At 37.1% G+C, this 27,969-nt stretch overlaps 1 protein-coding gene across 2 annotated transcripts in view; it reads left to right on the forward strand.

The window, feature by feature from the left end:
• Window positions 1-27,969, forward strand: part of grsm (granny smith) — a 117,469-nt gene that overhangs the window by 71,642 nt on the left and 17,858 nt on the right. For both annotated transcript variants that reach the window (XM_067101316.1, XM_067101317.1), the window contains exons 6-8: window positions 5,843-6,067; window positions 20,809-20,987; window positions 21,450-21,586. In XM_067101316.1, coding sequence (XP_066957417.1) covers window positions 5,843-6,067; window positions 20,809-20,987; window positions 21,450-21,586 — 541 coding nt within the window. The remainder of the gene's footprint in view (window positions 1-5,842; window positions 6,068-20,808; window positions 20,988-21,449; window positions 21,587-27,969) is intronic.

The raw sequence follows: 27,969 nt of genomic DNA on the forward strand, positions 1-27,969 counted from the left end.
TGATATTTCTGGCATGGTATGCAGCGATACCCAATTCAACTGTCCTACCACTGATCTATACTCTGTTAACTCCTTTTGTCCTAATACTCTTATTACCTATAAATCTTCTAGCTTTTGGTACTCTTATAGAATTTATATATTTACTGTCAGTGATCAATACAAATTCTGTTTTCCTTATACTTCTTTTACTTAACTTTTACTTTCTTCTTCTCCTACTTGCAATTTCTCTTTCAATTTCCCAATTGTTTCCTTTAAAAATCCTTCAGTTCCTCCATAGCAAAAATCATCTACATTTGTACACAAAACACCATTCAATTTATTGTCTTTCCTCCAAAAGAATATATTAGGATGTAATCTACTTCTCTCGCCTTTAAGCTCCTCCACCACTTTTACCATCTTACAATACCATGCCTTTGCTGCATCCTTGAGCCCATAAACAGTTTTCTTCAATTTCCATAATCCACTCCAACCATCTTCACTAGGTGGTTTTAAATATACCTTTCGTATTTCATCACCTTGTAGATACACAGTTATTACATCCAATGTATAACAGTTCCAATCTTTCAATTTTATTACTGTCAAACAAAATTTTAAAATTTCAGCATTGCATGTAGGAGCGTCTTTTTCCCATTTGGCCATTTCTTCTTCAAAACCCCCAGCTACCAATCTTCCTTTACATACCCCCCCCCCTTTTACCTTTTCAGTTACTATCCATCTTGTAGATATAGAAACTATACATCTTGTAGATATAGCTTTTTGTCCACTGTCATTTAACTCCTCATATACCTTGTTTTCTCTCCAACTTTGCAGTTCTTTTTCTTCAGCTTCAATTACAATTCTATTTTCAAATCCTAGCAAGACCTCTTCTTCATCTGAAATTTTTTCTATATAACTATAATCTCTTTAAGTTAACCCATCCCTTGTCACCTGACTGTAAGTCTTCAACATTGTACAAATCAGTCCAAGATTTGCTTGATCTTTTTCCTGCAAGACTTAATATGGTCCATTTTTTACTTGTCCTGTATTTTTGTTTATAACTCAAACTCTTCTCCTTTTGAATTTGGGTATCTCTATTATTAACTCACCTTCTATTACTTCACTTTCCCCTTCATCTTCCAGTGTTTCCTCTGCCAAATCTCTTTCTATAGCCTCTTTTATATTTGCATTCCTTCTCCAGCCCATTATCATTTTTCTTTCCTGCCCATCTATATTCCCTTCCTTTGATACACAGTATTCATCCTTCACAGTTTATCTATTTTAGATTTCTTTTACTGGTGATAGTCTCTGAATCCTAGTAACATGTATTCTAGCTACTTCTCTTAGAGAATCCCCATGTTTAACCACTACAATTTTCCTACTATCTGAGCAGGTCCTCTCCATTCATTTTCATTTTCTTTCTTATAGAACACCTCATCTCCCATTACTTCTTCAAAGATATATTCTCTGACATTTTTGTTTAAAGCAATTCTTATTTTATTACAAGACTCATTTTTGATAAACGCTTCTCTGGCCACATGCATTGCATTCAGTGTATCCCTTACTATGCTTTCTTCCATACCTTTCTCTCTGCTTGCAGGATTTGAACTCTCTTCTCCCATTAAATTTGGCAAAGAAGGGTTTTTCCAAATACTAATTTGTTAGGGGAGAAACCGCCATTATTTATGAAGCAGTTCCTAGACTCACTACCCATCTTAATACCATGGACCAATCCACTTCATCATCTTTTATCTTTCTTAAGCTTTCTTTGATTATGTCTACTGTCTTTTCACATATTCCATTGCTCCATGGAGATTCAGATGCTGTGTCCAGTACTTTTCCTCCTGTCTTTTTCATTTTGAAATTCTTCCCCGTTGTCTGATATTTTAGAAGGTGCTCCAGATATAGCAAACCACCCATCAAAAAATGTCTTTATAATAGTTTCTGGTTTATTGTCTTTCATCCAAAAAGCCTGACAATACCTCATTGCCATCTCTATCATTACCAAGAACTTTCTCTCTTCTGTCTCTCCCACATCCTTTGCTACAACTTTATTAAATGTTTTAATCCAAGAAAATCCCACCACTGGCTTAGTTGGGTTTCTTTTGGATCTTTTATATACCTGAAAACTTGCAATTAAGTCTGTTAGTAACTCTATTTCCTATTTTTCTTTCTCAGTCAAACCATCACTCCACTGTGTTGCTTCTGTTAGCTTCCATATTTTATCTCCACTTCTGTGACCAAATTGTAGATGTAACTTCATCATTGCACCTTTAATTTCCCTTAGACTTTTCCATCCCTCCAGTAACAGTTCTTCTACCTTCCTCCTCAAAATTGGTATTCGTAAGTGATCCTGTTTGTCTTCTCTTGACTTCACCTCCATTCCCCCTAATACTTCTATTATAACACAATTCTCTTTCAAATTTATAGTCATACCCATTTAACTCATGGTTTTCTTACCTATTAACCACGGTACATCGCCCTGCAAAATTTCTGTCTTCAAGTAAAACTTTTTGTTTTTCAGTGTCCATTACCCATTTCAACTTGTATGATGACTCACCAAAATTAAATACTTTATTAGACTCTTTCTTGGTGTTATTCATTCTCCTTAACTCTTCGTGATTCAAACCCACGTCAATGCGTGCTAGTTACAATTCCAGACAAACTGTCAGTTTACATCCTGTGTTTAAAATTGCATCAACTTCTTCCCAAGATTTTTCATCTATTTTACTAATTCTCTTTGTAAACTGTTTTTTCTTCTAGTCCAGTTTCTGATTTCTTCTTATTTTGAAAATTCTGAGGACAATCTCTAGCCAAATGCCAATCCGATTTCCATATTGCACACAATGTTACTTTTCCTTCTCTGTTCATGGGATTTCTTCCACCTCTACCTCAATTCCCTTTTCCCTGATGTCTTTGGTTTTCCCTCCCTCTCCCAGCCCTAGGAGAGCTGTTAAACAGCTCAGTGGTCTGGTTAAACTAAGGTATACATATAACATTCCCTCCCTCTCCCGAAATTCACATAGCCTTCTGATCCCAACCATTCCCCCTCCTCTTTATTCCCTAATGCCTCAAATATTCTTTTCATTATCTGTGGCTCTGTTTTATATTCCAACTTTCCTTGACCATAAGCTGCTAATACCATTTGTTTTTTATTTTCTGTGAGATTTGCTTGTTCTAGTATATGAAAACTTTTTGCTTCCCCTTCAAGCATGCTTTTCCCTATTGCTCCACTACACTCTGACTCTGCCTTTTCATACCTAATTATAGAATCTCTCATCCTTTTACTAGATTCTCTCTATTTTAAAATAGTTTTTCATTTTACTGTATTTTTCCATTAGCGTATCTTTTAGATACGCTTCATCTAGTTTGGACAGGATTGTGTTTGAACCCTCTTTATCCTTAAGTTCATCTCTTATCTGTTCCTTCTGTTGCTTCTAAAGCTTTTCCTTTTAAGCTCATTCTTATCTCTATCCCTGGATATTTCACTTCTCCACACACCACAAGTCAGTCTTCAACTTGTCCTCTCCATCCTTTATAATTGCCCTTTGTCCTGCTAAATCATGGACAGTCTCTTCTCCATTTCATCTCCCAGAGTTTACCATCAGATCCTTCCGTTTTTAACCATCCAAGCTCTGCTAGCACATGAAAGTTTTTCTAGCCTAACCCATCCAGAAATGCTACAATTATGCAGTCCACCACCTGTTCATGTTGTTCTTTTATAATCCAGCTTACAACTACAAAAAACCACAAGGCAGACTTAAAACCCAAAATTGACAAGCTAACCATCATACCTCACGCCTGCCTTGTTTACGTTTTTTATCCTCCTGCCATTTGTCGTCCTATGACGTCACAACACGAATGGATACCTTCAAGCATAAAGAATGTTTTGCTATGAAAACATCTTTTTATACATTTTGTAATGCCCATACCATTTCACTAATGCAGAAAATAAAAATAAAATCATGATTAAACTTCCAAAACTGACATATAATCATTATATATACTTACCAAGTAATTACAGAATCCAGAGCCTACCTTCCTCCCATCGTATGGACATGAGGGCACAAACAAATTGAATAATGGCTGCCAGGTTGTTCCTGCTTCCCCCAGTAGTGGGTGGGCCATCACCTACATGAAAACAAACAAAAGAAGCGTTACCGCTAATTTAAAAAAAGTTGACGCACGAGGTAGATATGTTAGCTATGCAATTACTTGGTAAGTATATACAGGTAGTCCCGGCTAACGGCGGGATATCCATTCCCAGCCGAGCACCACTAACTGAAAATTGGCAATAATAGCACTAGTAACCCACTTAATGGCTGCTGTTAAGCGGAGATTGGTGCTGCTAACCAGAGATCGGCACCAAAAATCCAGTTAACAGCTTTGCTAGACGAGCGGCATAAAAACAGATCACCGTTAACCGATGCTGCCAGTAAGTGGGGACTGCCTGTATAAAACTTAATTTTATTATGAAAATGTCATTTTATCATAATTTTATTTTCAATTTGTTATATTCCTTTATACACTGATGTATTAGATATTGGAGAATATTGCATGCTGTACAGTATAAGATTCTGATGTGATTTAGAACCCATCCATATGCATCAGAGCAGTTGTGGTTGTAAGGTTACACTGACTTAGTAAAGCAGAGGTTGAATTTGTAGATGAAATCCAGAGAGGTGAAATTGATGAGTAGTTTTACCATTTATTTTTAATTGCTTACATTATTATATGGCAGGAAGTTAACAAATACTAAATCGGACACCTATAAACCAGACTGCAAAATTCTTTGATTTACTCTTTTTGCACAAACTTGAACTGTCCAGTCTCACCTTACAAACTTGAACTGTCCAGTCTCACCTACATGTCAAAGTACTTCTTTATGCAACTGTGGGAATTTTCTCCCAGTTTCACCTTTAGATCTTTGTGCTTCATCCCATTTATTTTCTGGATCTCTTATCTTCCTGCCCAACTACTTCAGCTCCAGTTTTTCACTGTCTTAAGTGCTGAATGGATGAAAGTGCTGCCGTGCCTACATTTCATAACTCATTCATTTCATAATTTATTTAAACCTCTAAAACTCACCATCTTTAAATAATGACAAATTTTTTGGGAATAATGAATGGTCATACTAGTTTGACCCAATGGCTATTTCCTGAATAGACTTGACCCATTGCATGTATGTCAAGACTAAATTCATTGCTGATTGTTGAGCAAATGATAATGTCCAAACTTCAACCAGTAGAGGATGGCAAGTTTGGAAATAAATCCATCAATGAAATTGTCATAATATTTATATCAGTTTTGTTTTATGAAATTCAATTTTGTAAAACTAATTTGTTAAATAATGTTTTATGCGTTAAAGATAACACCATCAGCCTGTCCTATAAGAGTTAAGCAATTTGCTTCAGTGGTTTAGTTAACTACTCAGTGATGATAACTTGACCCTGATCCCTTTCAACCACTGTTTTTTCCTCTTTTGTGCTTACTTTTGATAGTGATTTAGGGAAATTATGCTCGCGGTGTACCACTGGGCAGGACTAGGTTTGATTCACTCTTTTTAAATTTTTGTCTTTAGCACAGTATTTCTGTATTCTCTTAATTATTTAGCTTGCTTTGAGTGTTCACCCTTATGAGTAAAATCCTTCAGGGTATTGTCCTGTTAAGTTTTTAATGATGATGATTGATTCTCAGAATTTCCCTTTGCATTAACTTTAGGATAAACAGTACTTTCAGCAATTCAAACACTTGCTTATAACTAATTTTATCTGGTTTTTGTGTGTGTTTATTAGGAAATGTTTCCTTTTGCTGATAGCATTTGTCATTCATTGTTTTGTAATTCTGCAAATAATTTTGTTAACAGGAGGTTCAGAAAGTAGGCCAAATTTTGGGCATTAAACCTTCCATAATCCGTGGAGAGGAGTTAGCAACCAAAGGATTTGGTGGATTGTATGGTGTTGGAAAAGCTGCTGTACATCCCCCTGCCTTAGTTGTCTTATCCCATACACCACCAGGAGGCACAGAAAATTTGGCGTGGGTTGGCAAAGGGATTGTGTACGATACTGGTGGACTCAGTATTAAAACGAAGGTAAGATGATCTTTCAAACGATTATTTCAATTAGAATGTGTACATTTGGTAAAGCTAGGTGTATTCATTAGCCCTCCTCAACTTCTAAGATTCTTCAGGGCATCCAACTTTATAAGTAACAAAATCTGACAGGTAACAAGATGCAGTACCCTACAATTTGACATTAAAGATATACCACCACTCACACTAATTCCAAAAACATTTGATCGTCCATTATATATATTAGGTTTCTATGAAAAATGCAGTCAAACAAATATTCTAATGTAGCTGAAAGCTACTTTAGTAGTTTTGTTGAGAAAGTCTGATTCAAGTGATCAATTAACCCTTAAACGCCGAGCCTCTATTTACAAAAACGTCTCCGTATGCCGTTGCTCGTGAGTTAGCGCCCTGAAGCGAAAAGTTTTTTTCAAAAATCACAGCACGCTTAGTTTTTAAGATTAGAGTTCATTTTGGCTCCTTTTTTGTCATTACCTGAAGTTTTAGTGTGCAACCATCAAAATGAAAAATATCATTATCATATATAAATATTGGAATATATGACCGAAAAAAAAAAACATATAATTGTATACAAATCACGCTGTAAGCACAACGGTTAAAGCTAATGAGTTAATTTTTTAGTTGTATTGTACACTAAATTGCGATGATTTTGGTATATAACAAATTGTAAAACGATCAAAGTAACGAGAGAAAATATTATCACAAAATGATGCATGAATTGAAAGCGCTGACGTAAAAAAATTTTTTTAAAATTCACCATAAATCGAAATATTGTGCTAGAGACTTCCCGTTTGTTGAAAATGAAGCTACTGATTGAATATTACTAGACTGTAAGTGTTTTAGCTACAATTGCAGTTTCACCATTTAAATCGAAAGTTAAAGTTGACCAAAGTCGAATTTTTTTCTATTTTTTCGTGATTTATATGAAAATATTTCAAAACTGATAAAAGCTACAACCATGAGTTATTTTTTCTGTTGTATTGTACATGAAATTGTACACATTTTTCATATATAAAACTTTATGTAACGACTAATATAAAACGGTGCAAATATTCACGACAACGAGGCTAAAGAATTTCAGAGATGTTCGCCGAACCAGCAAGAGACGTAAGAAAATGTTTTTTTTCCAAAAATTCACTATAAATCGAAATATTGTGCTAGAGACTTCCAATTTATTGCAAAATGAAGGCAAACGATTGAATATTACTAGAATGTAAGAGTTTTAGCTACAATTATGCTTTTAACCATTTTCGGTCGAGTTAAAGACCGAAGGTTGAAAATTTTGGCAGTTATCGTGATTTATGTGAAAATATTTCAAAACTGATAAAAGCTACAACCATGAGCTATCTTCTGTTGTATTGTACATGAAATTGCACACATTTTCATATATAAAAGTTTATGTAATGACTAATGTAAACGATGCAAACATTAATACAAACATGACGAAAAGAATTTCTGAGATGTTACCGTCGAGTTATCATGCACAAGTAAGGAAAAATTATATATATATATATATTATATATATATATATATATATATATATATATATATATATATATATATATATATATATATATATATATATTATTTTTTTTTTTTTTTTTTTTTTTTTTTTTTTTTCCAGAAATTCACCATAAATTGAAATATTGTGCTAGAGACTTCCAGTTTGTTGCAAAATGATGGTACATGATTGAATATTACTAGAATGTAAGAGTTTTAGTTTATACTGTAATTGCGTTTTACCATTTGGTCGAGTTAAAGTTGACCTAACTTGAAATTTTTTGGCAGTTATCGTGATTTATATGAAAATATTTCAAAACTGATAAAAGCTACAACCATGAGTTATTTTTCTGTTGTATTCTACATGAAATTGTGCACATTTCCATATATAAAACTTTATGTAATGACTAATATAAAACAGTGCAAACATTACGACAACGTGATTTAAAGAATTTCTGCACGGACGTGAAAAAAAGTTTTTAAAATTCACCATAAATCGAAATATTGTGCTAGAGACTTCCAATTGCTTGCAAAATGAAGGTAAATGATTGAATATTACTAGAATGTAAGAGTTTTAGCTTACAATTTTTTTTACCATTTCGGTCGAAATAAAGTTGACGAAGGTTGAAATTTTGGCAGTTATCGTGATTTATATGAAAATATTTCGAAACTGATAAAAGCTACAACCATGAGTTATTTTCTGTTGTATTGTACATGAAATTGCCCACATTTTTCATATAAAACTTTATGTAATCGACTAATATAAACGGTGCAAATATTAATGACAACGTGACGAAAGAATTTCAGAGATGTTCGCCGAGTTACCGCAAGACGAAGGAAAATGTTTTTTTCAAAAAAAATTCACCATAAATCGAAATATTGTGCTAGAGACTTCCAATTTATTGCAAAACGAAGGTAAACGATTGAATATTACTAGAATGTAAGAGTTTTTTATTACAATTGCGTTTTTGACCATTTTGGTCGAGTTAAAGTTGACCGAAGGTTGAAATTTTGGCAGTTATCGTGATTTATGTGAAAATATTTCAAAACTGATAAAAGCTACAACCATGAGCTATCTTCTGTTGTATTGTACATGAAATTGCACACATTTTCATATATAAAAGTTTATGTAATGACTAATGTAAACGATGCAAACATTACGACAACATGATCTAAAGAATTTCTGAGATGTTCGCCGAGTTACCATCATTCAGACTTAAAAATTATTATTATTATTATATATATATATATATATATATATATATATATATATATATATTATTAAATATATATATATATATATATATATATATATATTTTTTTTTTTTTTTTTTCAGAAATTCACCATAAATCGAAATATTGTGCTAGAGACTTCCAGTTTGTTGCAAAATGATGGTACATGATTGAATATTACTAGAATGTAAGAGTTTTAGCTTATACTGTAATTGCGTTTTGACCATTCAATTGAAATTAAAGTTGACCGGCTTGAAATTTTGGCAGTTATCGTGATTTATATGAAAATATTTCAAAACTGATAAAAGCTACAACCATGAGTTATTTTCTGTTGTATTCTATAAAATTGCGCACATTTCCATATATAAAAAACTTTATGTAATGACTAATATAAAACAGTGCAAACATTAACGACAACGTGATGAAAAGAATTTCTGCATGACATAAGGAAAAGTTTTTTCAAAAATTCACCATAAATCGAAATATTGTGCTAGAGACTTCCAATTGCTTGCAAAATGAAGGTAAATGATTGAATATTACTAGAATGTAAGAGTTTTAGCTTACAATTGCGTTTTTTTACCATTTCGTCAGAGTCAAAGTTGACCGAAGGTTGAAATTTTTGGCAGTTATCGTGATTTATATGAAAATATTTCGAAACTGATAAAAGCTACAACCATGAGTTATTTTCTGTTGTATTGTACATGAAATTGCCCACATTTCATTTATAAAACTTTATGTAACGGCTAATATAGAACAGTGCAAAATTACGACAAAATGATCTAAAGAATTTGAAATTTTGAGCGAGTTACCGTCGTGGCGTAAGAAAAAGTTTTTTCAAAAATTCACCATAAATCGAAATATTAAAGCTAGAGACTTCCAATTTGTTGCAAAATGAAGGTACATGATTGAATATTACTAGAATGTAGAGTTTTAGCTTACAATTGCGTTTTTTCTACCATTTCGGTCGAGTCAAAGTTGACCGAAGGTTGAAATTTTTTGTAGTCGACGTCGCCCATATCGTCCACTTGGCACCCAACAGACAATTTTAGTCGACGGCGATACGTCCAGTAGGCGTTTAAGGGTTAATCACAGTGTGTATTAACAGATTGTTCCATAACAAATCCATCATTTACATTGGGCCATATCCATGGTCATCATTAGCTCTAGACACTTCATTCCCAATTCAGGTTTTATCTGCCCCAGTGCACTTGTCATTATTGAATTTGTTCCAGGTAAAGAACCTCATTTGCTTATATTTTTTTCGACCATTTACTTTACCATGGGATAGTTAAATATGAATGAATTTCTCACTTTTTAACATTCTTTTCAACTAATATTTATTCCTGTTTCATTGCATTTTCTATTTTGATCCTGGTTTTCCAAAAATAGCTCTTTGTCTGGAAATCATCATCTCACTGTAATCCCTAGTTAGGTCACTCTTTTAAATGAACCTTTTCCTTGTGTTTTTATCTTTTGTCATCCCCTTGTTAATTCCATTGTTTCAGTTCTTAAATCACAAAAAGTCTATTATCTTCTAGGCCTTTCTCTCCTTCATGTCTCTAGCACTTCCATTTCCCTGGTTACTACAACATACTGCTCATCTTCTCCCTCTCCTCATTAGGTACCCAGACCATCTCAATCTTGACTCTTTCTCTGACATTGTGAATTTTGATGATCCAGGGATCGTTTCTTATCCAGTCTCTTCTCATCACTCCACTCATCCACTTGAGCGTCTCCATTTCCACAACATCTAACTTGTTCAATTTTTTGAGTGGTGCCACTTTTAGTCTGTACAACTTACCAGGTAATACCACCACCTTATGTACCTTGCCCTTCAGCCAAATAGGGACAGTCTTGTTGCAGAGTATGCTTGAAACCCTCTTCCATTTGCTCCATCTGGATTGATTTTGATGTTTAACCTTGTTATCCTTATCACCCATAGCATTTATTATATAGCTCGGATCCTTAAACACTAACTTAAGTTCACTTCTTCCAGCTTTATAGTAGCAAGCTGGTCATTGTCCATCCCAGTTCTCATATTTTCAGTCTTTGATGATCAACTTATCTTCATCCCTCTACTCTCTAATGCATATCTCCACCTCTCTTTCTAGCTCCTTTCTAGTTTCTGCAGTCAAAATGTTATTGAGAGAGTATAACATTCTCCATGGGGCTCATAGCTGATTCCTGGTGCAGACCTAACTTGACTTGGAAGCTACTAGTCATCCCTACAGTACTTCTCATGGTGATTTCTATAATTCTGTACATTTCACCAATTACAGGGTACTCATATTTTCCTGGTGCCTCATACTTCCTCACTCACACTTCCTGGCTAGGTACACTTATCCTTTTTCTAGGTGAATAAAACTATATGAAGAGGCCTCTGCTTCTCTCTTAAATTCTCCACTACCTGATATATGGAGTCTGTTCCATCAAGTGTACCATACCCTTTCATAAAGCCTAGTTGGTGTCTTCTGGTTTCAACTTCCTGTCCCAGTCTTTATAATTCTTTCATATCTTTTCAGGGTAGGGGCCATTAGTTTAATTCCTATGTTCATCAACTTTGCCATCTTGTATCTCTTTAAAAGTTTTTATTGCAGTAGCAGTAGCTGACTATTTTTCTCCATAATCTCTTCATTAGCTCTCATAGTATATCTAGTCCTTCCTTGCTCAGTGTCTTTCTGCTTCAAGAGGTATGCCATATGGCTTGGCAGCTTTACCACTCTTCATCATTCTCATAGCTTCCTTTGCCTCTCCTCTATTTACCTCATTAACAGTTCCAGAATTTGGACTTTTACCTCCTTATATGATTGGTTTTATTTTCATTTAGTGGTTTTTAAAACTCTTTCCATCTCTTTCCTAATCACTTTTCCATCTGACCTAAAAATATCAAAAATGAGAAATAAATAAATTTTTTGACTTGGCTATCATAAAAGTCTTCAGCAACTGAAATTTTTCAAAGAAATCTCTAAATTTTGACATAACTTGCTTATGCCTTGTCTTGATTTTATTTGCAAAACTTTTGATGATGAAATTTTTCAGTTAATACATTACAATGGACATTTCAAGATCTATTTTTTAGAATACTTTAATTTAAAAAAATTTAAATCTTCAATGATTTTGAAATTAGATTTACTAAATCTAGTTTGTTTCATAATGTAAACATATTATCACCTAAGTCCATGATCAAATCTAGTTTTTGAAATGTAGTCCATTCAAAACTTAATTCAGCCAAACTACTACCGTTTAGCTAAAAACACATTTCCTAAAACGCTAAATTTTCCAATACAGTATACAGTATAAAGCGAGCTCCACTAGATGGAGTCGTTTAAAGATCAAACCTGTACAGGAACCATTTTCCTGAGATCCCAATGAAAAAAAAAAAAACGAGAGGTACTGTATAAATTTCCAAAGATGAACTAAATGACAAGATATTTGTATATATATATCGTACAAAACTTTTCCATATCCACCTTTAGCACAACACCTTCAAACTGAAAGTCTGAGGGTCCTTATTTTCTGCTCCAGGATTAACAGTTTTTCTGACATCTGCTGGGTTCTTCTTCTGATCTGAAAAGCAAAAAGTGTGATGAGTTTTTTTGACTGTTTCCAGGCTAAACATTTTGCATCATTTTGTTTAAAATTAAAGGCACTACACACACTACCATATATTATCTCCTCTCTAGGCTAAGTCTCTTGACCTCTGCTTGGTAAGGTTAAAGTGTTATTTTTGATACTTTTACTCCACAGTCCTTGGACATAATTTTGTTTGAACATAATTTTCCCTATCTTTTTTACTTTCTTTTTATCATTAAATTTTTTTGTTTGTTCAGACAAACAATTAGAGCAGAGATGGTACTATACTTTATGGCACAAAACTAGCCCCTCGGATAGTGGCAGTAAGATTGGAAGAACTTGATTTCATGGAAATTGTTTAGCTATTTAGAATGAAGAGGAACCTCATCAGAATTATTAAGATGATGATCTATGACAACAACATACTCAAACATGCCTTGGCGTATTCAAAGAACAAAAGCAAAGGGAGAAGATTAAAAATTTATCATAGCTTCAAGCCAAGATTATGATGAATGGAAAAGAAGCAAAGGGAATGCCAGTCTGGAGAATGGCCTTATTATGCTTTATTTTTGCAACTGTTAAAGAAGTGATGCAATATGTTAAAGAGGGGTTTACTTTGTTTTAACATAATTTTGTTATCTTGGTGAAGATTGCAGTTTTAATAGAGTAAAGATGTTTAATGCCCGAAAGTAAAACCCTGAGACCTAATGAGAATTAGATTGGGAGGCTTTTGCCTATGGTGGAGAGTCATTCTGATGAGTGTAAGACATTTTTCTGTTACATTTAGCAACCTACTGTGGACTTGGATGCTTTGAAGGGAAACTTTCAGTACAACTGAGTTATACAAAAGCCCTTCACGTCCATGTCGTGCTTCTCTGCCTAGCCTCCCACATGTACACTTGAAAGAAAATTTTGTTTTATTAGATTTTTTGAGTTATTTGTAACTGGCTGAGATTTCTAGGCTGGGTTGTTATAAATAAGGAATCAGTAACAAATTAGCCTAAAGATTAGAAAACAGATGAAGGCCTTCACAGCACTGAGAAATGATTTAGGCATGTGATGAGAAGGTGAGACTTATTAATAGAATGGATCTGTACATGTATTTTTATGTCTGGGATTGACTTTGTTTAAAGACCAAGATCTTTTGAAGAGCCTAAATGAGGACTTGTATCCCTTTTTTTCAGAGAATCTAATGTTCCTAAAATATGAACAATATGGAATAGCATGGTGATTCTGATGTTGCTCCTAGTTAAACCTATAAACATTCTTTCATCTGATGGGCCTCTGTGCTTTTTCAATGGACATTCACACATCCCCATAAACATTTTATATCAGCTTTTCCTTTTTGAGAGTTAGACTGAAATTATTATCTGCAATATCTTCTTGGTTTGTTTTCAAGTTCTGTTGACACTTTCCAAGGGCTCTAAAGTCTCCAGCATCACCTTTTTTATGACTTCCTAATCCCCTCCCTCTGCAAGTCTTTACCCTGCTACTTCCATATCCACAGTTTTACTATACAACTGTTCCATCCTCTCCTCATCATGTGTCTAATCCACCTCCTTATTTGACACTTTTCTATTTTCTCCTGGCCGTCTAAACACACACATCTTCCACTTCCTCATTCTTCATTCATTCTTCCTTATGTCCAGCCACAAAGCTTGCTAACTAATGGATCTATTTTGAGAATCTTTTCCATTTTCCTTGTCCAGTGCACATGTCCCACCTGTACTTCATGCTTTGGGTTAACTCTCCTTCCTGGCCCTTATATTCCCCCTTCCTTTACTAATGCCACTAAACCCTTCTTTAGAGTTCAGCAGCCCACGCATCACTTTTGGGATCTCACACCTAACACACAAAATTTGATTCCACTCTCTTCCCATTTGCTTTATAATATTTGAAATCCCCCCTCCTTTGCTACACCTGTTAGTTATACTGTATTTGTTGAGTACATTACAAGTTCACCTTTTAAACCTTCCACACATCAACAACAAAGCCATCACTTTCCTGATCAGCAATTTTTCCTTTCCTTTTTCCTGTTTTCATTAGTCTCTAAATTCCCAACAGTTCCACCTTTTTAATTTTTTCAAACATTCTTATTCTTCTGATTGACTCTGTTTTTATGTCTAGGTCAATTGTTAAAGTAACTTTCTCTCGGTTTGTCTGGACTTTTCCTGTCTGATCCTCGAGAACGGCAAAATTATCTGAAATTCTCTGCTGAAACACCGTTCCAGCATGTCTTTTCTCACGTTTTCGATCTGGTTTTGTCAAGTGCAGAATGCTCCGTATCTACAACAAACCAGTCTTTGCATGGATTTTCCTATAGTTAGCTCATTAAAAAGACTGCATCTTTTGTTGCTCTCCTGGCACGAAAATCTAACATATTATGGATTTTTGCAATTTTTCTCAGTCTTTACACACCCACACTTTCCACTATTTTTTTCAGTTCCCGCAAGCTCAAATAGTCTTATTTCTCAGTACTTTCAAGGTTGCCACATTCATTCTTTTTCCTTTGTATACCATTACTGTGTGGCTCTTTTCAAATCTTGAGGTCCTGTTTCTTCATTTATCAGGTATTAAAATTTTCTGGTAAACTCCAGGAACGACCAACTCTCTTTTTATTTATATTTAGTCACTTATTATTCTGGTGGTCCTGGGGTATTTCAAATTTTTAATCTTTCAAAGAACCCTTTATCCTCGGCTCTTCATCAAGCTGGCGCCATTGGACCCTAGTATCAAACCAACATCCTCAATTTCATATTCATTTTCTTCATTTAAGTTTCAAAATACTCTCTTCATTTGTTCCAGGCTCTACTTATTTTCCACTTCAATTTTTTTATTTTCATTTTCACATACTTTGCCTCGTTGACATTCTTCCCATCTTTCCATGCCACTTTTGCTGTTTTGATTTCTTCCTTTTCATTTTCTGCTATCGGTTCTTCTTCCCTTCCCTCCTATTCCTCTTTTGCAATTTTCAGCAACTAGCCTCCCTTTCTTCTTCTTCTCAGATACCTCCTACCCTTTGCTGGCAATCATCTGGTACTGGAGAGGCTTTCTTTTTCTTTTCACTACTCTTTGTCATCTTCATTCCACCACATCTCTCTTTCTCAATTACTCTTCCCCAAAGCCACCCTACATTTTTCTTTTTCTGCCTTTTGTATGTTTTCTTTAGCCGATTACCAACGGCTAATTTTTGATACTATATTGGTTGAAAGTTTTTCTTGATATACTGCTCAATTTTTATTTCATTTTTCAGTTTCCCAATTCTTATTTTTTGACAATTTCTAAACCTTACTACAGTATTAAACTAGCTCTAGCACTCCACATAAGTTAAGCAAGTCTCGCCTTTCATCAGAAATTCTTCTTTGATGCGTTTTCTACTTTTCATCATAATACACTTAACCTGATTCAGTTTCTCCACTCTCATAAGTTACCAACTTTTCTCTAGGGTTCTTGCTTTAACCCTTTGCTTTGGCAAAATTTCAATACGTTCCTCCTTCCTGACTGCTTTCTCTTAAGCTATATCTTAACATCCTAAAACCTAATCAGGTCCATTCCTACGTGGCCAATAAAGTCTTCTCCTAGCAGCATCCCATCTAACAATGGCACTTCTGATCTTTTTAATCTGACAGCCTTACAGAAAATCTTAATTTTTCTTCTACTGGTCTTCCAGACTGTAAGGGGTAGCTGAAAACTGGGCTTCATCAGTCTCATTTATTTGCCCTCACTCTTCACGTCTATAGCCTTCATCTGACATCACTGACCAGACTATTCAATCTTGTCTTCTCACTGACATTCCATCTGAATTTATATTTTTGATGTCACTACTGATAGCTTTTGTGCCTAAATCCTTTCCGCCTTGCTTCCTAAACACAACAAATGTCATGGTTTCTCCTTGTCTACATTTCCTGCATTTTCCTAATATTGTTCCCTATTTTTTTACATTTGTGCTAAAAAATTGCTACCAGTAACATCACATTTCATTTGAAAATGCATCCAACTAACAAGTTTAGGTGCTCTGTCATATCCGATAAGTATGGGTTCAATCACTGAGAATTCTAATCTCAAAACAACACTTCTCCATAATACCACACAGCTTCATCCTTATTCTACTGGTCCACTTTAACCAATCAACATACTGCACTGATTGGGTTGCTGGTTATCTTTACAATAACCTCTACTTTTATCATGGCTCCTCAAAGAGCAGCCCCATGGAAATGACCAACAAATTTTACTGATTTCATTTTTTCCCCAGCATGTCACTTTATCAATCCAAGGGTGAAAAAGGTAAACGCATAAAAAAATTCTGAGCACCTTTTCTCCTCTGGGAAATCTACTAAGGCCCTATTAAACAACAGTGTGTGTCTTGTATAACAATAAATGCAATCTAGGATAATTACATGTTTTAACTGCTCATTAGACAGGCCATTATCAGCCTACTTTAAAAATAGGTGTATCCATTTAATTAAACACATCAGCCCCTGTAACACCCCCCTGCGTGTGTCTCTGCCTCCACGGAAAGAGAGGCCTCCGCGGAGTTTTTGTTTCTTCATACTAAAACCCTATGGAAAATTTTCACTAGACATTTGGCAAGAGGCCTGACCCTCGGGGTTATCATAGGAGCAGGGAAGCATCCTACCCTCTCCGAGAAATTGGGAAGGCATTCGCCACGGGAGGCAATCAAGCCTCCTCCCTGAGTATTTCTCATATGGGTGGGGGCTGGCCATTTTTGGGGCTACTGAACTTCAGTTCCTGGGCCCAGAGTATAGTTATCAGGGCCTGGGTGGAGCTGGACTGTTCCCCACCCTAATCAGTTCAATCAGCCTCCGGCCAGAGTTCTGGGGGCTTTGAATGGCCTGTCAGGCTTTTTCAGTCTGCCAAGGGAGTTCCCTTCCACTGGAAAATTTTCGGGCGTGTCCCGTTGTTTCCTTATTCACATGCAAGATCTCGGTTGTTACAGTCTTGTGGGTTCGGATCCTACTGCGCCGGATGGAGCCGTAACCACCTTATAGACCTTTTCCGACGCTTCCTTTTTCACATCTTGGTTGCAGAAGGTCCTATCATTCTTGGGATTCAGACTCAGAACAGGCGTACCCCTTCAGTTCATGCCCTCCTCAATGCGGCTCAAGTCTTTGCAAGTTGAACAATACCGTGGTTCAACAGCTCCGGTATTAGGAAATTGTACTAGCTGCATATCTAGTTGCCTGGCTCATTTGGGCACCCAGCGTCCGGGAATTGCCTGAGGGCGCCGGTCATTATAATCGGTTTCTAGAGTCTTTGGGCTTCTAAGTAACCAGAAGGAATCCCACCTGATTCAGGGACTTGCAGCCTTCCCCTAGTTATGAATCCAGTGGAAGTGGAAAGAGATAGCAAGGGCGTCCTATCATTTCATCATTCTCAAGCATACCTCCCCGTGCCCAAGAAAAGGTCCTGGGTTTTCTCAGTTTGCTTCAGTAACGGTTCTCCTTCTGGAAGTCAAAGCTGGAGTTTGCACTCAGGGTATGGTGGAATCAGGACGGTAATGATTCCTCCTGCTTTGAATAGTGGCCTCGCCTTGCAACAACTAATGTCAAGTGCTTGCAGTCAGTTCCTCTCCAGCTTTCCCTCGGCCTCAGTATTCCACAACCGTCACCCTCTGGCGGTGGGGTGGATATTTTTCCAGCCCAATGGAGTACATGGTACTTAGTCGGTCAATGTTCCGACAGTTCATATCAACGCTTTGGAGGCGGTGACAGTCTTCCTCTGTCCTTGGAAACTTCTTCCCAAGAGGTTTCCTTTTAGGGCTGGTTCTGAACAAAACAGCAATAGTGCGCTGCGAAACAAGTAGTTTGGACTCACCAGCCGTTCAGGTTATGGTTCATTCTTCTCATAACCAGCAGACGCAGGTGCTCTGTCCCACATCCCTTCCTCGTAGGGGTCAAGGGTCACTGCCTTTTCCCTATCCAGGGCCTCCCCTGGTGTCGGAATAGTCCTGAGCGAGCATCATTTCAGGTAGTCTGCGACCTTTTCCTGGGCCTGGAAGTAGGTCTGTTTGCAACCCAATTCAGCCACAAACCATCAAGCTGTCCGTCTGGTATAAACTCAGCCTCTCGTCAGCCCTCAAACTCTGATGTCCTGGCATCGTGGTCTTTGCCAGATCTTCACAGTTTAGGAGGAAACTGATATTGGTCCCATACTGTTTTCCTGGAAATCAGTTGAGGATCCTACTCTACTGCAGTGTGGTTCTGCAGTTAAGTAACTAGCACTCTTCACATAGTTTCGAAATACAGTACTGGTCATTACCCCTTTGGCGTCGAGAGAGATGTTTTGTTGGAACCAGACTCACAGGCCCAACTTTCATCCCAAGTCTGTGTTAGTCTAAGAACAGTACTCCGTTCCACATTCGGTTTCCTGGTCTTTGAGCACGTATCGGAGTTAGCTTCAGTGTCCAACAATCATCTTGTTCTTACCTTTTCCTTGTTAAAAGTCCCAAAAATTTTTTAATCAGCTTAGCTTCTAGTGTTATTTAGTTTCCTGTACTGTCTGGCGGAACCAATCAGTCTAGCAGAACCAATCAGTTTGTTTCCCTCATCAAGGGTAGTGTTGTGGGTTTCCTCACCTAACTTTCTATCTACAATTGAAGGTCCTCATTTTGGTGGTCACTTGAAAGTACTCCCCTTACTGGTCTGTTTCTTGTGTCCAGTTTTCTCCTTGCAGGCTTTTTAGACAGGACCTGCTAATTGTGTCAGTCCTCTCTCTTTAAAAAAAAAGGGGGCCACTGTCATTGGCTCTGCTTGTAGGCAGGAAGTATTTTCTTAATACTGAAGCCTATTCAGGTGCTATTCTAAGCTTCATGATCTTAGGCGGTGACCACCACATTATTTTGAAATTACATGAACTTAGAGGACCTTACTAATGTTCAGGGAAGTGGAATTCTCTAGTTTTCAACGTTTCTATTTAAGTCTTTAATAGCATAAGAATGATGTTTATTTCTCTGTTATTATTTCACCGGGTGACACGGGACCCGATCAGAAAAGGATTTTGACAAGGAAAAATCTATTTGGAAGAGACTGTGTCACCAGTGTTTTTTTTCACCCTGTTTTCATTTCTCTCCTCCCTTGATAAACTTCATTCTAGTGAGGTGGGTGCTAACATGAGATCTGGCTAGTGTTGCCTTGTATACAGTCCTTGATGAGTGCATGGGCTTGTATAGCCTCTCGGTTGGGACTTTTGACATTGGGAATCTGTATAGGATAAAGTTCAAGTGTTTTGTAGTTCACCTTTTCCATACACGACTCCATCTAGTGGAGCTCGCTCTGGGGGTAGTAACTCAGCATTTCATTTAGCTTTCTCTGGTATCTAGCAACGGAATTACCTAGAAATAAGTGCTGAATGGACTATTTCACCGGGTGACACGGGCCCCTCTCCAGAAATAGATTTTTCCTTTGTCAAAATCCTTTATATTTTCATATCTTTCATAACATTATCATCATCAAAATTAGTGTAATGCAAAACTGTCTGTGAAATTATCATGCTTTCATTTCATATGCTGTTTTTTTTTTTTTTTTTTTTTTTTTAAGTGGAATCACTTTGTTAGGAGCTCTCATTGCCTTAACAGCCACTCTTGTTTTTGTCAGTGTTGTATCTTTTGCAAAATTCCAGCAGCTACCCATCTGGAGTGATAAATTAGTTGATGCTGGACAAATGATGTAGTGTAACTTTTTGAGATGAAGAAACAAACAAAGATTGACATAAAACAAGCTAATATAAAATTATATTAATTGAAGATGGCAGTTCCAAATTAGATGACAGTAACCATTATTTTATACCATAACTTTTGTAATTCATATTTCCTTTTGTAAGCTATGGCTTTCTCAACTCCCACATCTGTACCTTGAGCATTAATTATTTTACAATGGTATATCAGGCAGTGTCCTGTGATTCACATATTTTGCATTTTTTTCTGTCCCTGCCATCGAGTGATGTATTTTGTCAATACTCCTTCACACATTCTTTTATTTTTGTTAGTCACAGGATTTTAAGTCTTCTGATACTTTTACACTAGTCTTAAATGATTTAGAAACTGATCTATACCTCATATTTCCAACTTCATGCTACTTCATGTGAGAAAAGGTATTTCATGTGAGAAAAGGTATTTTCTCCTTAATCCCATTGTTGCTGCATTTATTTAATCCATGGTGTATGGTAAAAAAAAAAAACCTTAGGGCCTTGTCTAGGTGATTGTCACTCATTGGAGATGAAATTTGTTAGATAGGCATTCTCTCTCTCTCTCTCTCTCTCTCTCTCTCTCTCTGCTTATTATTTTTCTTGATTAATTCAAAGGAAAATTATTTTATATTTAAAACATGTTAAATATATGCACAATTTTTGCTAAGTTATGCAGGTTTTACCATCAGAGTTATTTTATCCATGGGAAATAATGTATGTTTTGATTACTTCAGACTAGCATGCCAGGAATGAAAAGAGATTGTGGTGGTGCAGCTGCAATACTAGGAGCATTTTATTTGGCTGTTCAGGCAGGTTTTACTCAGAACCTCCATGCCATTTTCTGTCTAGCAGAAAATGCAGTAGGACCCACTGCAACGAAGCCAGATGATATTCATACGCTTTATTCAGGAAGGTAAAGAAACCTTAAAATTGTTTAATTAATGTTGTTATTTTGGTGTCAAGTCAACCAACGTATCCAATATTTCTGTGTAAGATTTTCATAAATTGAGATTTGACTTAAGCTTGGATTTGCAGATGGCTTTGAGTTTCTCCATATAAAAAATATATTCAGTATATACAGTATATGGTTATTTTAATTGTAATGATTGTAACAGCTGCAATAAGTGCCTTTTAAGGTTTTTGAGAATCCTAAAGTAATAGGAGATAAAATGAGGTAATAGTAAGACAATATATAGCTTCTGTATAGGTTTGAAGTACATAATGCATAAGTTATTTTGAAGCATTCTTTCTGTATGTCTGTTAGCCATTTGAGGGCATCAGAAAATTTCACCTAAGCAATTTTTGGCAGATTCAAAAAATAATGAAACGCATTGTTTTTTTTTTAACAGAAGTAAACAGTATGTTGAATTTTCAGAACTGTAGAAATAAACAATACAGATGCAGAGGGTCGATTAGTCCTAAGTGATGGTGTAGCATATGCAGCAAAAGATCTGCATTGCACAACAATTCTGGACTTGGCAACACTAACTGGTGCTCAAGGAACAGCCACTGGTAAGTTTATAAATTTTTTATTATACGGGGGCGACTTTACGTTGTATACTGTAAATGTCAAATTTTTTTTCTTAGAAGGAGAATTCAGATCAGTAGCTAGAGGTAATAAATTTAAAATATCTGTAGCTACTGTGAACTTGTAACTGTTTTTCAAACAAGAGTGTTATATCTGTTATAAAGTTGTATTTTGTTAGGTGTTGTTTATTCTGATCATCAAAAATAAAAACTAAAACTAATATGTAGTGACCCTGTAAGTATGAAAGCTCCAGTTATGTTGTTTAGAGTTTTGCCATTTTAGACTTTGGCGTTTGTTAAGAGGTTGTCATGTAAACCAAAATCGTTATGTTATTGGATTACCATAATAATTTTTTTATATGTTATTTGTATATTACTCTATTGACTGTATAAATTTATTGGAATCGGACCAAACTTTTTTTATGAATGAAAATATAAGTTCAAAATTTTCTTTTTTTGTATTATAAAAAATACTGCATTGAATAAATAAGAATTAGCATGAATTGAATTCACAGTATGAAAAATTGGTAAAGTGAATAATGTCGTGTTTTTATTTATGTACATTTTTAAACTTTAAAAAAAATGTAAAGTGAATTTTCTTTTATTTTAGTGTTTTATTTATGTACTTTTATTTTAAACTTTGAAAAATATAGAAAATTATAAATAGCCTTGAAAATTAAATTGTTTTATATAAATATATTGCTATTTATTCCTCTTTCCAATAAATGTCTTTGCATTGAAATTGCTTCATAAATAGTGGATAAAAACACTTTGAAACGTCGATAACTATAAACCAGATATTGGCCTCAAAGTTTCGCAACGAAAGGACGAAAGATCAGCAACACGGGTATCAATTGATTATAATTAGAAACATTCCTAAATTACTTGAAAAATAACCAAACTTACTTACCTTAAACTTTTTCGCTACTACATAAAGCATGACCTAAGTCCCCCACCCCAGGAGTATTACTCCCAAGGTGAAGGTGTCAGGAGATGCCAACTCCCCATTGTAGCTTGGTTTTGCTTTTAAAGGCTCCACCCTCATAGTCTTTCTTTCTCATGTTTTTCTTCTTTCTTTTTTTGGCATTTGAGCCTTCAGTCTTTCTTTATCAAGAGATGATAATGATTCAAATAATATAATGGGTGCCCAAACAATACAGTAAGAAGATTGCTTTTTTCATAGCCAAAATTGTGCTCCAGCGTGGTCGTTTCGGCGGCAAATATGACGCGATGTAAACCAAAAGAACTATTTTTGGGCATTTCTTCCAAAGTCAACTATGTATTGACTCATTTGGGTGCGTGGCACAAAACACTCTTACAATCATTGCAGACCACGTCATAAGTGGTATCCCATCTGTCCTTAGTAGGAACAATTTTTATGTTAGGTTTACATTTTCTTTTTGGGCACTTCAAAACACTCGCTATAGCTTCTAGCTGCGTTTCACTTATCAAACTGACATCATCATATTCTTCCAACTTCTCTCCCTTATCTTCCTCAACTATCGACATCTCCCTTATCTTCCTCAACTATCGACATCAGCTTTGCTCATATAAGTGGGGGTGGAATACGGGCCTCCTCAGTGGAGGAAGTTGTTCTTGTTGTTTCCTGTTTTGATGATGAACCCACAGATTCATTAGTTGACGATGAAGCTGAAGCTGCTACATCTGTATCTTCCTCCATCACTATTTCGCCATCATGCATCGTCTCTGATAATTGTTCATTTGAACTGTAGGTGTAGGGATATCACCCGCATGTTGCTCCAACACATGGTTGCCTCGTTCACCTCCTCCAACATGGGCTGCTCCATCTTGAATGTTACTATGTAAATGGCTACTTTGCCATTTACATTGTCTTGCAAAGGCAATCTTTTCCCTGTACTGATGTAGAATTTGTCTTTTGGGTTTTGGCATGGTGAATATATCACTGGAACTATATATAGCTCGAGAGAGAGACAACAACACTCAGAGCGTAAGGCAAGCAGTACTGTTAGATATGGATACCTAGGTATCACTGGGTTCGGTGCATGGGCAGCATGGCAGTATATGGCATGTTGGGGCTTGTTGGCTTGTACTGTGTGTTTTGTCATGAACAGAGGTGCCAGACATAGATTTTTAGCCTTATATTTCTCACTATTTTATGAGAATAGCGTACTTACCATGGTTTATTGTGAGTACTGCGTCACCATGATGACCCGTGTAGTGCCATATACCTAAACCACAAAAAAATGCAATAACTTTGTTATTTATGGCACGATTTGTACGATACTTTCACACGTGACTGTTGAGTTGTGGTGCTGTTCACTGCCAAAAAAAAAAAATCACGATTTTTGATATCCAAGTATATTCATGAAAATTGATGGCGGATTGTCTCCTTAAGAATAATAGGGAAAAGTTGAAATCACTTTACATTAGTTTATGCATCTTTATGTGGTCAGCAACATGTTAAAATGCCATGAAAACATAAAGCAATAAAACAGTGTCAGTTCAGAAAAAAAAAATTAGTAAGAAAGTGCTAAATTCTGCATACCTAATCTTTTCATTATTTATATTATATAAGTTACTTACCAAGTAATTACATTGCTATAGTTTCTAACTACTGTAGTATGACAGCTTAAATTCAGAATTCGCTTCAACACTTCAATTGTACAGTGCATGTGACCAGTACCGCCCACTAACGGCAATACTAGGAACAATTTAGTAGATAACTCATTCTGTTTCTGTCGTCCTTGATGTAAACATTGGATATTTGTGGCATCTTTTTTCATCATTTGCCAGTTATCTAACTGGATTTTGGTGATGTATTATCGCTGATTTTGAGTAACCTTCAAGCCTGTACTTTCAGGATCAGTATTTTGTTATTAAGATCTGATTCAAGTCTATCATTTTTTGCAAACTGATTAACTACTTCCTTGATTTCTACTTGGTAAGTAGAAAATCTGCTACTAGTGATATAGAAGCAGTCGTTATCCACTTTGCCTAGCATGAAGCGCAAAAGTTAGTTAAAATATCGGCTAAGAAATGGTTGATTTTTCAATGTGTAGCGTAATAAGACATGTGAACATGCATTCACTACCATCTTTGCCGAGTAGCGTAATAATAAACTTTGGGTTTACTACCACCTTTACCAAGTTGCGTAATAAAACGCAAACATTGCATTCGCTACCATTTTTGCTGAGTAGCGTAATAAAACGTCAACATTGTGTTCGCTACAGGACCGATATTTTTGGTAACAAAATATATACATCTGCAAGTCTCAAATAATGTTGGGGGTTGAGATTTGCCTGTATGATGGTACTCTGTGTACTTCAAAGAATTAATTAAACATCATCATATTACACTTTCCTTTGCAGGGAACTAAAAAAGGGTAAGGGCAGAACTTAGTAAGGGGAGAAATTGTGCTTATTTTGGTTGTGTTGGGCTTTTGGAAGAATTGCCATTCTTGACAGCCGAGAATCTACTCTGAACGCCCAGGAGCACTCACCAGCTCCCAATTTCTTAGCTTATGAGCTACTAGCTCACTTGACGCCCAGTTGCCTGACGCCATCTACAACCTGGGAGCACCCTGCCCCCAGCACCAGCTCCTGATCGTCTGGCACCTACTCTCCCCACATCCAATTTTTTCTCTCTCGCTACTAGCCCTCTAATTTTTTCTACTTGCTCCTGCGCCTGGCTCTCTCGCCTCCTTCCCATGCCATTGCCAGTCTTGTGTCTGGGTTAACAGAAGTTAAACTTGTATTAGTGAAGTGTTGTGCAGTGGAGGAGGTGTCTACTCGTCCCCCGATGCTCCTAGACAGAAAGTCCCTCTCAAACTCCACTAAACCTGGGAGGAGGCATACTGTTGGTCCATGGGAGTCCGTAAGGGTTGTGCCCCCAGGTAGTTACCACTCAGTTGATGCTGCTGTCCGCAGGTCTTGACTGATAGCCATTGGAAAGGCATCCATTGGTTTGTGCTTTCTTTGTCCTAGTGATACAGATCCCAGTGTAGACAAGAGGCACCAACAGTATTTTTTTGGGATCCCAGTGTGGACAGGTAAGGATCCCAGTGTGGACAAGTGGTGTTGATGGAGCTTTTTGGGCATATCTCTGCCCTTGAAGAGGCATATCTTCCAGTTGTGGAGCGCCAGTAATTGACACCAAACTCTCTTCCAATCAAGAGCGCCCAGCAGTATCAGAGCAGACAGAGTCTGAGCGCCTGGTGTCCGAGTGTCCACCTGTATCCCAGTGTCCAAGCTTCCAGTGGCCGCCGAGTGCCCAGTGTCCCAGCGCCCGGTGGCCGCTGAGTATCCAGTGTCCAAGCTTCCAGTGGCCGCCGAGTGCCCAGTGTCCCAGCGCTCGGTGGCCGCTGAGTATCCAGTGTCCGATTGTCCACCTGTCCGTTTTGCGCCAGCTGTCAGGCATCCGGCACCAACCTGCTAGGGCCCAGTGCCAGTTCCTCCTTGGCTCACCTGACTTTTTAAGAACATGCTGCTGTTCTGCCTTGTGCACCAGTTCCGATTACACAGGGACCAAGTCTGCCCCCGGACAAGGACATCTGTGCCCGAGTTTTTAAGCTTGTTGGTGGAAGCTTCCTCCTTTGGTTCTTTCCTAGAAGGCTTTCAAGATTAAAACGGGGCTTTTGTTTAAAGGAGCAAGACAAGTGTGTTTTTTCTTTCCTCCCTCTAGTGCCTAGAAATATCTAGGCCTTCTTGTCAAGTTTATTGTAAGCCCTAATTTTCTTGACTGATAGCAGGAGCACTGACTAGAGACCTCCTTTGGATTTTCAGTCTCATCTCTTGGAATCTGGGCTTTTCCGTCTGCCATAGAATCACTGCCACTTTCATGTGGTCTGAATTTTACCCCCTTTTCCCCCCTCCTTGTTTGGGACCTTAGGGTTTGAGCCTACTCTGGACTCTGGTGCCCACCAAGACATTAGCCTGGTTGGATAGACTTTATATGTATATATTTTTTTTGGCAACTCCTCGAGTTTTCATCCAATTCTGAAGTTTTTGGTGAAGACTGAAAACACCATAAAGTTCTTCACGCCACTGAAGATATTCATGTTGATGGTTGCCATACTCTGCTTCCTGTCAATGGTAAGGAAGCTAGCCTCTCACATCCTTATTGCAGTTTCACTCTTTGTTGAACGACCTTAATTGGGCTCCAAACAGAAGAGAAGCGCCTTGCACCTTCTCAGACCTGCTTTCTTGTGCAGCGCCAATTCCCGAACATCTGGGTCCATTCCTGAGCTCCTGGTGTCAACTTCCTAGCACATGGTGCCATTTACCGAGCACCTGGCACCTGTTCTAGAGCACTTAACAATATCTTTCTAGTGCTCGGATGCCGCCGCCGAATGCCTAACTTTTGCAGTTATGGAATTCTTCAAGCCTTTCAGAATTGTTCCAGATATTTTCCACCACAAACAGTTTAGCACAGGTTTTTGTTCTGTATGAAGGTGTCGTCGAAGTCCACGCAAGGCATTATCAAATTCAGTAATGTCAAGTCTACACAGATAGCAATGTGTCCTTACGGCTGCCTTAGAGTCCGCAAGGTTGTCTTCTGCACATGGATTTAGAAGTTTGCTCATTTCTCTGCAAATCCGCATGGTCATCAGCAAAAGGCATGTCCCACAGCCCCTTCCTTCAATATTCATGGCTATTGAATGAAAACCTTTGAGATGCAGGAAGCACCCGCCCTTGTCCCTGCCAGACTCTGGGAGTATCTTAGGCCCTTCTTATGGGACAGGGTCTTCCCAGCTCAAGGATCTGTGCTTCGGCCTCTTTACAGCACAAGTCTAATATGGAGTCTCGCTCCTCTTGTATTTGACTTCGTTTTTCCAGGGTATGAATATCAGTCCTCACCTGGACAACTGACTTCTTCGATCCCCTTCGATGGAAGTGTTCAAAGGTTTTTTGATTTCAAGTCCACCTGGAGCAGGGAAATGCAGCTGGACACCTTTGTTTTTTCTCACAGCCCAAATCAAGTCAGAACTGCGGTAGCTGTCCGAACATTTACTTTTGGAAGGGAAGTTCCTTCATCCTTGAGCCTAAACCTAACTTTCAATGTCTCAGATCGAGGTTGGGAGCCCTCTTGAGGAACTGGGGATTTTCTGGGACATGGTCCCTGGATGGACAGATCCTTCACTTCTTTCTCGTAGAGTTAGAAGTTTTCCATGTAAAGTTCAGTGCTTGTTAGCCATTCAGACAAGACCGCAGTTGTAACATATTTATGTAAGCAGGAACTGTTCCATGTCTCCCCACCTCCAAATAGTGAGAATCCTTTTTCTTTGAACAGATCATCAAGTCTCCTAGTCACTTGGTTAGTTCAGGGAACTAAAATCCTAGCAGACATACTGAGCTGTCAGAAGCATGTTGTCTTCATCATGGACCTTC

This window comes from Macrobrachium rosenbergii, chromosome 56 (assembly GCF_040412425.1).
Source record: "Macrobrachium rosenbergii isolate ZJJX-2024 chromosome 56, ASM4041242v1, whole genome shotgun sequence".
NCBI lineage: Eukaryota > Metazoa > Arthropoda > Malacostraca > Decapoda > Palaemonidae > Macrobrachium > Macrobrachium rosenbergii.